The 14,300-nt window shown below is 46.8% G+C and overlaps 1 protein-coding gene and 1 pseudogene across 1 annotated transcript in view; both read right to left on the reverse strand.

Annotated features, from left to right (window-relative positions):
* Gas6 (growth arrest specific 6) overlaps positions 1–2,483 on the reverse strand; it is a 30,999-nt gene extending 28,516 nt beyond the window's left edge. The window contains exons 1-2 of the mRNA XM_036209463.1: positions 2,201–2,483; positions 1,788–1,954 (exon numbers count right to left, since the gene is read on the reverse strand). Coding sequence (XP_036065356.1) covers positions 1,788–1,954; positions 2,201–2,279 — 246 coding nt within the window. The 5' untranslated portion in view covers positions 2,280–2,483. The remainder of the gene's footprint in view (positions 1–1,787; positions 1,955–2,200) is intronic.
* A 3,342-nt stretch (positions 2,484–5,825) lies between these two features.
* On the reverse strand, positions 5,826–7,770 carry LOC118569160 (annotated as a pseudogene).
* Between the last annotated feature and the right edge of the window lie 6,530 nt (positions 7,771–14,300).

The following is a 14,300-nucleotide window of genomic DNA, read 5'->3' on the forward strand; positions in this document are numbered from 1 at the left end:
GGGACTGCCTTTTCCAGCATGATAGCCTGGAGTTTCATCCAAATACAGACAGAAAGGGAAAAGCTTCCCGTGGACTGAAGAGAAGTTTGAAGGAGAAGGGGGGGGGGTGTCCTAAATACACTGCTCTTTTTCATGTCTTCATTTCACACCTTTGCAAATAAAATTATAATTAAAACATAAAAGCAATGGGAACCAGAGGGACTTGACTCCAGAGGAGCAGCTCCATGTCCAGGCAGCCAGGAGGGGCCAGCTTGGGCCTGTCTGCCCTGGCAGGCAGGCAGGCTGCAGAGGGGCGGGGCTCCACGGCTGGGCGGTGGCCTTCTCCGGTTCGACTCTTGCCACCACAAGCCCTGTCCACACTCTGAATGGCAGAGAGCTCTGTGGGAGGGTGGAGTTGTAGCTCACACAACCAGCCACCTACGTCCCCAGCCCAGGTGACCAAGGACCGGGAGCCCTGCCCTAGACTTGGTAGCTGGACTCCTTGGGTCCAGAGCAATCATCATCAGAGACAGGCAAACAGCAAGGGTATAAAAAGCTTAGCAATCTGCCCTTCTACCGCTGTTGATGCTTTGGACAGTACCCTGGGGGGAGGGGACACACAGCTTGTCACCTGATCTTGGCTTCCACGCTGGATAGCAGTGCCAAAGCAGCTACGTTGTCGTGGACAACAGCTGGAGCACTGGTATCCGAAAAGCAGCTTTGACAGGGATTGTCCAGTCAGCCGATTAGACGCAAGTCAAGGCAAAGGCCCTAGCGGCTCACACAGAGCCATCCTTTTTATCACGTGGTCCTTATTTCATCCCAGAAGAATTCTTTGAAAGGAAAATGCCAGCGGAACCCAAAATTGTGAAACCAATACCAATTTGGCAGGTAACGGGAGGCCCTCTGCACCACTGCGGAGGCCTGGGTGCTTAGAATCCAGATCTTAACCTCGGGCAGGCCCTAATCTGGGGCGTGTTCCCCCGCGAGCCCACTCAGCCCTCACAAGCACCTTTATGGAGACTCCTGTGCACACATGGGCTGCTGGCTGCAGTTGGCTGTACGCCTGCTCCGTTCCCCAAGGACATTATTAATAGAAGTTTGTCCTGGGCCAGCGCAGCCCTCCCAGAGGCAGGTGTTGGTCCTTCCCTACGCTCCTCCCCGCCCCTCCATATGCGTGTTCTTTGCACAATTCCAGCCATCGTATTTTTGGACCTGCTGTAGCAAGCAATTCCAGCCTTAAGATCTTTCAATTCCTCTTTCAGGAAAGCCCTGGGTCCCTTTGGAGGAAGACCAAAGAAGAGCTCCGCCCCTCACCTCCAAGCCAATTTAGGGACAGGGCAACCTGAGGAAGCCTTGGAGTTGCAAACCACTGTTTCTTTCCCATGGGCGCCTTTCCTTTGGGGATAGGAGAAAGTTTAGTTTGAACACGTCTTCAAAAGGGCTTCCCTCAGAGGCTCCTGCATGGCTCTCAGCGGACCTCACTCACGGACACGCCTCCTCCTGCTCCTGAAAAGGAGAGGACTTGGGGGTCCCCCAGAGGAGATGGGGCTCAAGAGTGGTGAAGTGCAAGCGGGGTGGGCACAAAGCTCGGTGTCTAAGAGTTCTGCGGTGCGCGCAGCGGCACGATCCCCACAAGGAGCCTCAAGCTTCCAGAAGGGGGTGTCTGGGATTCCACAGTCTCCCCCGCCCCCACCGCACCCTGATCCCTCCAGACCTGCGCTGGGTGGGAGTCAGGACTTGTGGCATCCAGAAATACGGGTTCTGGGACGCGTAGGCCCCACCCTGAGACCTCGGCGCCCGCTCACCGTCTCGGGGTCATTCTCGAACACCTCTCTGGCCTCCTCCTTGGTGCACACCTCCTCCACGCACTCCCGTTCCAGGTGGCCCTGCTTGGCTTCCTCAAAGACTTGGTAGGCGCGGCGCTGCCTGGGCCGCAGGAACTGCGCGGCTTCTCGTGCCCGCAGCAGCACAGCTGCAGAAAGAAGGGTGTGCAGTCAACCTGCACCCACTCGGGGGTGGAATGTCTTGGGTCGGGGTTTCCAGGGACCATGATGCCCGTGTATCTGGGATGCTCCGGGACCCTGATGCCTTGAGCCCAGAGGTCCGGAGCCAGGATGCCTGGGTGTCTGGGACACTGCACCAGGATGCTGCGGCCGGGTGCAGGCCTGGCGCCCCACTGCAGGGGGTGGTGGGGTTTGGGGGCCCGCGCGGTACTCACTGTGGGAAGACTCGGAGGCCAGCAGGAGCAGCAGAAGCGCAGTGCCCAGGGCGGCGGCGGGCCCGGGCGGTGGCGGCATGGCGAGGCCCGGGCCGGGGAGCCGGGCAGCCGGCAATGTGCAGTCAAAGCACCCGGGAGGCTGAAGCGAGCCGCGGACGCCGCGAGACAGGGGCTCCGGTCATCCTGGCCAGGCGGCGGTGAAGGTCACATCCCGGCGGCGGCGCAGCGCCGCACCCGGCGCTCGCTGCGGTTCTGGGCCCAGAAGGAGGCTGCGGGTGGGGGCGGGGCTTGGACGGGTGGGGTGGGGCCTAGGCCGGGTGGGGCGGGGCCTTTGGGGGCGGGGCCGAGCTGGGTGAGGCAAGGCGCTGGCTGACTAGTTTGAGTTCCAGTATCCTCAAAGAAATTTCTCTGCCATCATGACCTAGAATGCGGTAAAATAATGGAGAACAAGATCTGGTCAGGTGCAATTTGGCTGTTTTCTACCCTCCTCTGCAGACATCGTTTTTGGACTCTTCATTCTTGGGCACATTTTTTTAAAAGATTTTAAATCTACAAAGGTCATACCCAAATGTCATAGAGGTCCACAGTGCAAGATGATGTTATTCCCTTTGTTATCTGATTTCCATACCACTGGCTGAAAGCAGCGTTGTGTGTTCTCCAGGACCAAAACTCCATGAATCTCTTGTGTCAGAACACTTTGCAAAGTTATAGGCAAACACACACACACACACACACACACACACACACACACACACACCCCTTACAGACCAACCATAGACTGCAGCTATTCAGCAGCCAGCCAGACCCAAAGAGAGGATCTGCTCCTGAGACACCCTTACCTCAACATGCTGATGGAAAAGGATTAGGGAGTTACTCCCTTTCCCTGGGTGAGTGCAACCCAGATTCTTGGAAGCACACAAGGTCATTCATTACTGGTGGAATTCTTTAAGGTCATTCATTTGAAGGTGGAGTTAAACAAATATGTTAATTTCAGAGAAATGAATGTCATGGGAATAATCTTGAAAGGGAATTAAAAATTGAATAGATAAGCCATCTGTGCTTGCTTCCAAACCGGAATCACGGCACTCCTATGAAACAAAGCCAAATGCTTAAGAAGCCAGAGAGCACCCCAAATTCCCAAGGCTGCTTCAGCCCTATAAACACCATCATGCACTTGGGAGGAATATTTGCCTTATTAATTATCTGCTCTTTCTTAAGAAAAAACTCTGTTTCCAAAAATGTGGGTGGATATTCATGAATCTCACAGCAAGGCTGGCATTTCTGTCCACCATTTCCTAGGGTCCTAAGTCGGGGCCATGGGTGGAGGTCAAGTGGTTTGCAGGCTCCTGCACATCATCTGCTGCCTGTGCACCTGTGGAATTCTGGAGGAGCGATGCAGTTCCATCCCCCCCGCCCCAGTCCCCTGCTCTCTCACACACACCCATGAGAGAAGGCTTCTCTGGCTTCTAGGGTATGGCCATGACTCAGATGACCAAAAGCCAGAACTGCATCAACTAGGTGGGAAGTCATCCAGGTCCTCTGGCTCCCTGAAGCCCAGACCTCAGTCTTCCCTCACCCCACTCTCAGTGAATTCTTTCTTCTGAGTATACCAGTGAAGATGCCCCGTTACAGTATACCAGTGAAGATGCCCCGTTACAGTATACCAGTGAAGATGCCCCTGTTACAGTATACCAGTGAAGATGCCCCGTTACAGTATACCAGTGAAGATGCCCTGTTACAGTATACCAGTGAAGATGCCCCGTTACAGTATACCAGTGAAGATGCTCCCATTACAGTATACCAGTGAAGATGCCCCTGTTACAGTATACCAGTGAAGATGCCCCGTTACAGTATACCAGTGAAGATGCCCCGTTACAGTATACCAGTGAAGATGCCTCCCATTATAGTATAACAGTAAAGATGTCTCTCATTATATAGACATTTGGCTTAATAAAGTATATTCACTTCCTGGTTTTGATTTAGAAAATGGAGCAAGGAAGAAGCAAATGTGGAGGGCAGCAGAAGATTGATGACTGGAGGTCACTTTAAAATCTTCAGACAAGTTACTGGTACCAAAAAAAAAAGTTTTCTAAGGCAGAAATGGAAAATGAGTAAGAAGAAACCTGGGAAATATTCCATGTTTGATCTGAACTGGCAAAGGTGGATGGCTCAGTCCCACAGAGTGGGGGGTCAGAGCTGTCTGGGGTGTTGTAAGAAGGAAAGCTGCTGGATTCTCTCATCAGGAACAAACTGGGGTGACTTGTGGAGGTGGAGTGGAAGCAAGGCATCTGGACAGAACCAGTTCTACACCGTCTCCTCTGCCACGTCTCTGTTCAGTACACATTAGCTGTTAACTTCTTGTTTTTAAGACGAGTTGTCCTGGGTGTGGAACAACCAACATTACGTCTGGTTTCTGTTTGTTTGTGGTTTTGATAGCCTTATCAATACATGGACAAGCTGCACCTCTAAGCTGGATTTTGACATACCTGAGGCCCTGTGATGCCACCATAGTCAGAGGACACCTCACATCCAAAGAGTGCCCTGGGCCCCTGTGGTCCCTCCTTCTCCGAGTTTCTCCCCTCCCCTGAGTCCCATACTCTAGAAAACAGCTTCTGCTACCGACTCTCCTCAGTTTCTAGCACTGCATCTAAAAGCAAATCTATAGTGCACATGTTTTTCTGCTCGGCCTTTTCAACCTTTGCTCAGTATATTCTGTTGAATGGATATATACTACCTATTGATGGACACCAGACTTTTTTTTTAATTGGAAAATAAGCTGTGAACTCTTATGGACCATTTATATGCAAATTATCATATGCAGATATGCTTCCAATTCTCTTTTTTTTATTTTAAACAAGAAGTTTATTTAAACAGCAAGATGCCTGGCTTGAAGAGAAAACTATTTAGGATCATTTTGTTCAAGAGTAATTTACAGATTGTCTTGCATGTAACAGGCTATGTACAAAAGAGTTATAAAATTGTCCTCGGTTTTTCAATGATCAATGAAAAATGTTAAAATTCTCCAGTTGAACGCTTCCTACTGCCTGTAAGATATAGACTTTTCAGCTATTTTTCTAGCACCACGTCTGCCTGCACACTGCCATGCTCTCCACCATGATGACAGTGGACTGAACCTCTGAACTGTAAGCCACCACCTCAATTCCATGTTTTCCTTTATAAGAGTTGCCGTGGCCATGGTGTCTTTTCACAGCAATAGAAATCCTCACTAAGACAGTGTGCGAGGATTTTATGTTGTTGGGTTCTCCTGTTAAAACAATGAGAACAAAATAACTTAGTGGGATATAAAGGTAAGAGTGAGCATGCCACTAACGGAGAAAGGGGATATTTTCACAGAACCAATACTTTCCCCAGACCATCCCCATCTGAAGTCAACTAAAACACAACATTGGCCATTTAGTTTAAAAAAAGAAAAAGGTAAAACTGCAATGTGCTTGTGCACATCCACAGTACTTTTACCTACAATAATGAAATGAGGACAGGGAAATGAAAGAATAGAGAAAACTATACTGTAGTAGTCAGGCTGTGGTGGACCCCAATTGCAGCTAACTGAGGATGTATTCTTGGGCTATAACAAAATTCCGGAGTACAGTAGCAGGTTCCCTTTTTAGTAGACACATGTCTGCTGCTGGAACACATCAATCATTTCTTCGCCCACCTTCTCCAACTGTGCACGTGTGTGTGTGTGTGTGTGTGTGTGTGTGTGTGTGTGTGTATGTGTGTCTGCATCATTGATCACTGCCCATCAAACAGAATCTGATCTGCCTCATTGAAAAATCTTGTCCTTCACAATAAGGCTCTGTTAGTTCAGTAAGTGGTGTCTGCCTCCTAATCTTCCTCTGTGTCGCAGAACCATCTGCCCGTCACCTTCAAATTAATATGACCCGCATTCTCAGTCTGGACTCCTTCCTTGGGTTTCTCCTCGGCTGTGGTGAGTGCCAGAGCCTCCTAAGCCACCCCTTCACAAAAGTGGCACCAGGTTCCCACTGAAGGAGCACACAGCTGGCACTAACGTGGCAGATTAAGGAGGTAGCTTGAATTTTCTTTTTTACATGCATGCATGCATGCATGCATTCATTCATTCATTCATTCATTCATTCAGTGTGTGTGTGTGTGTGTGTGTGTGTGTGTGTGTGTGTGTGTGTCTTGCACATTTACAACCTGGAGAAGTCTCTCTCTCTCCTTCAACCATGTGAATCCCAGGGACTGAACTCGGATCTTCAGGTTTGGCTGCAAACGCCTTTACACCTAAGCCATCTCAACGACCCAGGCTTTCATTTCTCCTTGGAAAATACCTAAGAGCTGTGGGTGGTATGTAAAATAAATGAAAAAATTTAATTAATTAAAAAAAAAAAAGGAAAACACCTCAGAGCAGAATGGCTGGCTCACGTGGTGGATATTCATTTAACTTCTAGAGAAAACAGAAGCACTTTCCCTAAGCCATTGTATCCTTTCACACCCACCTGCAGTACACCAAGGTTCTAGGTCCAGTTTCAGCAACATTTGCTGCAGGTTTTAAATGTCAGGCATTTTAGTGGATACACAGGGATATCTTGTCATTTAAACTTGAATTTCCCTACCAGCTCCCGACTTTAAGTAGTTTAGTGTGCTTTCATCCAAAGGACTCCTCTGCTGAAGTGTGTGTTTAAATTTCCTTCCTCACTCTGTCCCTCTCTTCTTCCTGTTGAAGATGTTTGTTTTTCCAATTGTTTCAAGAATTCTTTAAATAGTCCAGATAAAAGTCCCTTATCAGATGTGTGGTTTGTAAATATTTATTTCCAGCTTGTGGCTTGTGTTTTCATTCTATTATTAGAATTGTCTTTCAAAGAGCAGGCTTCTTAAGTTTGAGATAATGTCCCTCTTTTTTTTAATGCTTTTGATGTTATATTTGTCCAATCAGATATCATAAAGATTTTATTCTAGAAATTACTGCAAAGTTAAGTGTTACGTTTAGGAACAGGATCCATTTTAAATTAGGGATGCTTTATTCAGGTGAATATTCATTTGGTCATCAATAGTGTCGACCTATTAGTCAACATTCTGAATTAAATAGTTGAGGAACAGATCTCTGCATGTGTGTATATATGTGGTAACGGTATGCAGTCGTCCTGGCACTGGTTACCAAAGACCACTCGACCTCTGGTCTCTTGTCTTTGTGCCAGCAATCAGTTGATTGTACATGTGTATGTCTGTTTATTGACTCTGTTCAATTTATTTCTCTTTAAAGCTAATATCACATTTTTTTTTTTTTCTGAGACAGGGATCCTCTGTGTAGCCTTGGCTGTCCTAGAACTCACTCTGTAGAGCAGGCTGGCCTCTGCCTCCTGAGAGCTGGGATTAAAGGTGTGCCACCACCCCTGGCTAATACCATACTTCTTTGTGATAGTAGGTTTATAATAATTGAAGTCAGGTAGTATGAGTATTCAAATGTTCCCTCCTTCCTCAAAATTGTTAGTTTATTCTGTTTCCTCATTTGCATATGAATTTTAGAACAGCCCTCCTGAAAAGATATGCTGAATTTTAATTGGACTTACATCGAATCTATAAACCATTTTGGAGAGTAAACATTTTAGTCTCCCATCTCCTGATCTGTGGATATGGTCAGCATGTTTTAATTATTATACAGGCCTTAGGTTATCTCAGCAATATTTTGCAGTGTTCACTGTCAGGAGTGGTGTATATACAGCAAGACTTGTTACTCAGCATTTCATCCTAGTTCAATGGGTTTTAGTTGTGAAGCAGGGTTTTATTATGTAGTTCAGGCTGACCTCAAACACCCACCACCCTATCTCATGTGTGTGTGTGTGTGTGTGTGTGTGTGTGTGTGTGTGTGTGTGTGTAAGCCAGAAGTCAACCTCCACAGGAGACCTCCAACTTGTTGGGAGTGCATCTTTTATTCAGCTATAACTGGCTGGCCTGCAAACCCCAGAGATTTTTCCATCTCCACCTCCCTAGCGCTGGAATTAAAAGCAGTTGACACCATGACTGGATTAAAAAACAAGCAAAACAAAAAACAAAAACAAACAAACAAACCCCAACCAAACGAAAAGAACCCACTTTTTAATAGGTTCTGGGGGTCAAACTGAGAGCTTCATGCTTGCACAGCCACACACTTTACCAGCTGAGGTGTTTCTCCAGACCTAAACTCAAACTCTAGGTGCTTCTTCCTTTACTCCCCCAGTTCTGGCATTACAGGTGAGTGCCACCATGCCTAGTGTGGATTTTTAAAAATTAATTTCTATGTTTATGAATGTTTGCCTGCATCTCTGTCTGTATACTCCTTGTTTATGTTTATGAGTGTTTGCCTGCATCTCTGTCTGTATTCTCCTTGTTTATGTATATGAATGTTTGCCTGCATCTATGTCTGTATACTCCTTGTTTATGTATATGAGTGTTTGCCTGCATCTATGTCTGTATACTCCTTGTTTATGTATATGAGTGTTTGCCTACATCTATGTCTGTATTCTCCTTGTTTATGTATATGAGTGTTTGCCTGCATCTATGTCTGTATACTCCTTGTTTATGTATATGAATGTTTGCCTGCATCTATGTCTGTATACTCCTTGTTTATGTTTATGAGTGTTTGCCTGCATCTCTGTCTGTATACTCCTTGTTTATGTTTATGAGTGTTTGCCTGCATCTATGTCTGTATACTGCTTGTTTATGTATATGAATGTTTGCCTACATCTATGTCTGTATACTGCTTGTTTATGTATATGAGTGTTTGTCTGTATGTGTGTCTGTATACTCCTTGTGTGCTTGATGCCCACAGAGGCCAGGAGAGGGAGTCAGATCCCTGAACTAGAGCTACAGATGCTTGTGAGCTGCCATGTGGATGCTGGGAATTGAACCCTCCTGGTCCTCTGCAGGAGCAGCAAGTGCTCTTAACCTCTCAGACATCTCTCCATCTCACCAAGGATTTTTTGTTTGTTTTTGTTTTCTGTTTTTTTTTCAATTTCAATCTCTATTGCTTAAACATTGAATTTTGTATGTTTATCTTGTATCATATGATTTTAACTCCATTAATAGTTTTGGTGCTATTTTCCTTTAGGCTCAGCAGGAAGTTTTGCAGAGGTGATCGATCACACCATCAGTATAGCTAAAACCTTCAATTTGCTCCTTTGAGACAAATTTTTACTTCTTTTCCTGGCTCATCATACCACCTAGTGACCTCTGTTGCAATGCAGACATGGCGGGGGCTTCCATCCTGCTCCTGATCCTATCATGCCTATCCCAGTCCTTCGACCTCCACACTGGCTGTCCTTCATCAAGTTGAGAATGTTCCTCTTTATTCTGGGTTTTCTGTGAATCCCCTTTCTAAATTAGGGATGGGGCTGAAGAGATGGCTCAGCCATTAAAGGTTGCTAGGCTCACAACCAAAAATACAGGGATGGAGATGGAAATGAGTGAAGTGTTTCTTCTATGCCTGCCGAGGTGACCATGCCGGTTCTTTTTCCCTTCTTTAATATGTGAGTGGCCTTGATTGATCAAGTGTTGAGTGAACCCTGCTTTGCTGAGTTGGCCCCACTTGATTCTGATGAATTATCTTTTTATTGTTGCTTTGTTGATGAGAATCCTTGTTGTGAAGGGATTGTTCTGCTGGTTTCTTTCTTTTCCTTCCTTCCTTCCTTCCTTCCTTCCTTCCTTCCTTCCTTCCTTCCTTCCTTCCTTCCTTCCCTCCCTCCCTCCCTCCCTCCCTCCCTCCCTCCTCCCTCCCTCCCTCCCTCCCTCCCTCCCTCCCTCCTTCCTTTCTTCCTCTCTCTCTCTCTCTCTCTCTGTCTCTCTCTCTCTCTCTCTCTTTTGGTTTTCTTGAGACAGGGTTTCTCTGTGTAGCTTTGGTGCCTTTCCTGGATCTCTGTAGACCAGGCTGGCCTCACACTCCGAGATCCACCTGCCTCTGCCTCCCGAGTGCCGGGATTAAAGGCATGCTCCAGCACCACTTGGCTCATTTTTTATGTTTATCTGGTAGGGTGACTGATGAATTTTGGCCTCATACAATCAGTGTTTATTTCTTCTGTTACATGAAGAATTGGTGTTGTTTAGTTAAGTGACTTCCATCAGCCACCAGTGATGCCATGAAGAATTTGGACTTTCATTGTGGAGATGGCTTCACAGGTACATTTGGCTTCTGTAACAGGAACAGGGCTGCTCTCTCTCCAGGCTGTGGTGGGGGGTCTTACCTTTACCTGGTCAGTTTTTCTCAGGGCATAATCTCCTGTCACCCAGTGCCCAATTTCTCAAAATCTGTCCTTTCCAACATTTGAAGAAATGGAATGAACTGATGTCATCCTCATCCCAGCAGCTCAGTAAAGTTGAGGGGCTTCCTTTCTGTGCTTCTGTATTTGGGAAGGATTGAATTGAAGACTTGGTGGAGGGATTTGAGATGATGAGGCCTGAGCCTAGAGAGCATAGTGGGTACTCAGGCTGTCCAGCCTCTGCACCACAGTTGAGACTTTGATGCCTCATTTGTTTTTTAATATTGTGTAAATAATCTTGTATAGAAGTAGGTATCAAGATTTGTGAGACATGGTTTTATTGTTGAGGTGAAGGCAAATAGAGCCTCTTAACTAAGATATCAAATAATGCCTATAATATATTTGCTTTTGTCATGAAATGAAACCCCCTTTTTTTTCTTTTTGCCTAAAGCTGGTTGGGATAATAGGATTCATCACAAATTGCAGCTTCTAAAACTAAGATTGAAATCTCATCTGGCCTAGAACATTTTTCTTCAGGCATTCAGCACCTTCAGAAAGAAGTATCTTAATTTTGACCTAGTTCCATTGTTCTAATATACTGTGTGTTTTTACTGAATAAACAAGCAGAATTTTTTGTCCTGCTTTATCTTGGTATTAAAGATGAGAAATTGGATCCACTGAGTTAGTATGTTTCCTTGAAAAAAAAAAGTGATTAAACTTAAGTTTAAGCCTTAAAAAAAAAAAAATCTGTCCTTTCCTATGATTATCTATTGCTAATTATTTCAGGGTAGGTCTAGACCCTGATATTCTGCCTGTCCAGAGGCAAAAATCCCCAGTCACATTTTAATGAATATTTTCCAGCCATGCTTTGCTTCCTACTATAGAAATGAATTTAGTGTTTTACTAACCAATAGATTAAAAAATTATTTTACTTTATTTTTATGTGGGAGGGTGTTTTGCCTGCATGTGTCTCTCTGTATCACATGCATGCCTGATGCCCAAAGAAGACAGAAGAGGGCCTCAGATCTCTTGGAACCGGAGTTACAGATGGTTGTGAATCAGCATGTGGGTTTGGGAATTGAACCTTAGTCCTCTGTAAGAGCAGCCAGTGCTCTCAACTGTGGAGCCATCTCTGCAGCCCCCTAACCAGTAGACTTTTAGAGGTACCGAATAGAGACCCTCGGGCGGGGCCTATCTTCAGTGGGTCAGAATCTCCCATTTGCACTATAAGTGCTTGTGTGCATGCAATGACTTGGCTATAACATGAATGAAAGTGGTCTCATCACTCTAAAGGGAAAGTCCTTGCGAAGAATGTCCCAGTGGCTCTAGGTACCACTGTATTCTGCTTTTTCAGGATGCTCTCAGCATTAGAACCCAGAATTCTGGCCCCAGAACCAAGATGTTTTCCGCTCATTCTATCCTCTTGGAGCCTCCTTTTACAGCATGACATTTAACAATGGTGTTTTCAGCCAAAGTATCTTTACGGAGTGTTACATTGATTTTCCAACAGGAAACAATATCTATCTCCCAGGCAAACCTGCTTGCTGTAGCCTGGTTGATTGTGGTTTACCACACACAGGCTCAGCCCTGGTGCGGGACCCCGGGTTGCGCGTGTTTGAGAACACAAAGGATGAGGCAGAGGTGAGGGTCTGGCTAGCGGGAGCTGTCCGGCTCTTCTGCTGTTGCCTGTTTAGACTTTGAAAGCCATCTTCCCTTTTCACACCCAAATTCCCTTAGGCAGAGAAAGGTGTAAGACATGCCCTGGTTTAGGGTGCAGTGTGATAATTAGAGGAGGTATCGAGGATGGGCTCCTGGGTGAGCAGAAATAGGAGACATTATGCCCACTCACTCCTGTCCTGCTGCATCCAGCATAGCCCCTTCACCATCAACAGTGTCCCAACTCCAGACTGCCTCCAGACTAGAAGACAACCAGCCGCACTCTGTTGACCTGTCATAGGACCTATGGTACTAGCTAGGTTCTGATGTGCCCAGGAAAATGCCCATACTCCAGTCTAGTACAAAAACGGTGCTATGTAATGAATATGCGTGTCCTTCAACGGCTTATATTCAATTCTTACTCAAACTGATGGTGCCATGGATGGGGCCACCAGGGCTGGAATGGGGTAAGTGTAGGTCATGAGGGTGGAGTCCCTGATGGGATCAATGTAATATAAGAAGAGGCAGGAGACCCGAGGCATTCTTCTTCTCCATCACAAGAGGACCCGCCTAGAAGCACCTGCCTCTACACTCAGACCTGCGATTCCAGGAAGACTCCATGCCTGACCTCCTGACCTCTTGACCACGGACTTCCAGCCCTATGCACTGTGAGACTGACATTCGAGCCCCACGGTCTGTGGTCATTTGCATCAGTGGTCCATACTAAGACAGTAGAGACCCCAGGAAGGGCCAGCACAGGCCGGTTGGGAGAGGGTGGATGATGAGCCCAGCTGGCTGCAAGGTCCAGCAGGTCTGGAGACTGGGGACAGGATGGAGAAATAGGACTGTGAAGAACAAACGCCAAGTTCTCCTGGTCTACAGAGTCTGGAAGAGTGTGGTCAAAGGAAGCGGAAGTATGGAACAGCATCTACATGCATTGGTCAATTCATCAATATATTGCAAATAGAGGCCAGAGGTGATCTGGGAGGGGATTCAAGAAAATGGTTGTACCTCAGATGACCTCCACTGAGGAACATAATTTAAACACAGACTGGCTGGGGCCCAGTCAGAGCAGCAGGCAGAGTCCTTAGCAAAAGGTGGAGGGGCAGACAGCTTCAGGCAGGAGCTCAGTCCAAGAGGAGTGCAGGACACATTGGATAGCTCAGGATGTGGGGTCCACCCCGTTGAGGTTCCCCAAAGTCAGGTGTGCCGTGCCCAGAGCTGCCTGAGACTTCCCCAGGACTGTGCCTCCAAACAGAGCCACTGAGAACAAGGGGGTGTCAGGACTAATAACTGCTGTTCTCCAGGCAGGGACCCAGGACAGGAAAAGTAGCACCTAAGATATGGAAGAAGCTTTGTGTGTGGCCCTTAGGGGAAGGAATAGAAGCAAGCGGTCCCAGCTGGCCCTTTGGGGAGCCGAGCTATGACTCCTGGACTTGATGTCCCAGGCTTAATAAGACCTCTTGCACCTGCCTTACCAGGGAGTGGAAACTGGCCTTTTATGTCATTTTCATATGTCTTTATCTGAATTTTATTCTAATGACCATGTATTTCATTCTAACAAGCATGATTTAAAAAGACCTGGGCAGCTCTGAGAGTGAGTTTTGTCTCCTGCAGAAAGAGACTTTTATAGCAACTGGGGCATGTTAGTCACAACAGAAGCAGAGAGCCCGAGCCCACAGTAGCCTACAGTGACTCAAAGGTGATGCCCATGGCTCTCTAGTGCTCAGGTGGCTGTTGTCTTGGGCTGAAAAAGCCTAGTGATGATGGAGAGTGAGAGACTGCTTGCTCTCCTGTTGTGGTGGCCCTCAGAGGTCTTTGAAGACTCACCCCGTAGGAAAGGAAATCATCCATGGAGAAGGCCAAGGTGTCCTGTGTAGTGGGGAGATTTGGACACTATTTTGGCTTTTGTGGCAAAAGCAGCAAAGAATAGGAATTCTGGGTTCCCACATGGTGATCAAGTCACTTGTGGGTCTCAGGGACAGGAGCACAGATGAAGGTGTCCTTGTATAGCCTGTTGGCTCAAAGGCCAGCTTTTTACTTACAGTTTACATAATAGGAATATAGGATGGAATTACAAAGAATACATGCAGTCCAGCCTGGACACCGCCCTCTGACCGGGAAGGGAAGAGGGGCAGCTGTGCTCAGCTCTGCACTTGTGATCTGGAAGAAAGGGATGTCTGCAGGTTGTGAGGTCTTGCTCTTTTCTGTCCATGTCCATGTGTTTGTCA

Source organism: Onychomys torridus, chromosome 17 (genome assembly GCF_903995425.1).
Source record: "Onychomys torridus chromosome 17, mOncTor1.1, whole genome shotgun sequence".
Taxonomy (NCBI): Eukaryota; Metazoa; Chordata; class Mammalia; order Rodentia; family Cricetidae; genus Onychomys; species Onychomys torridus.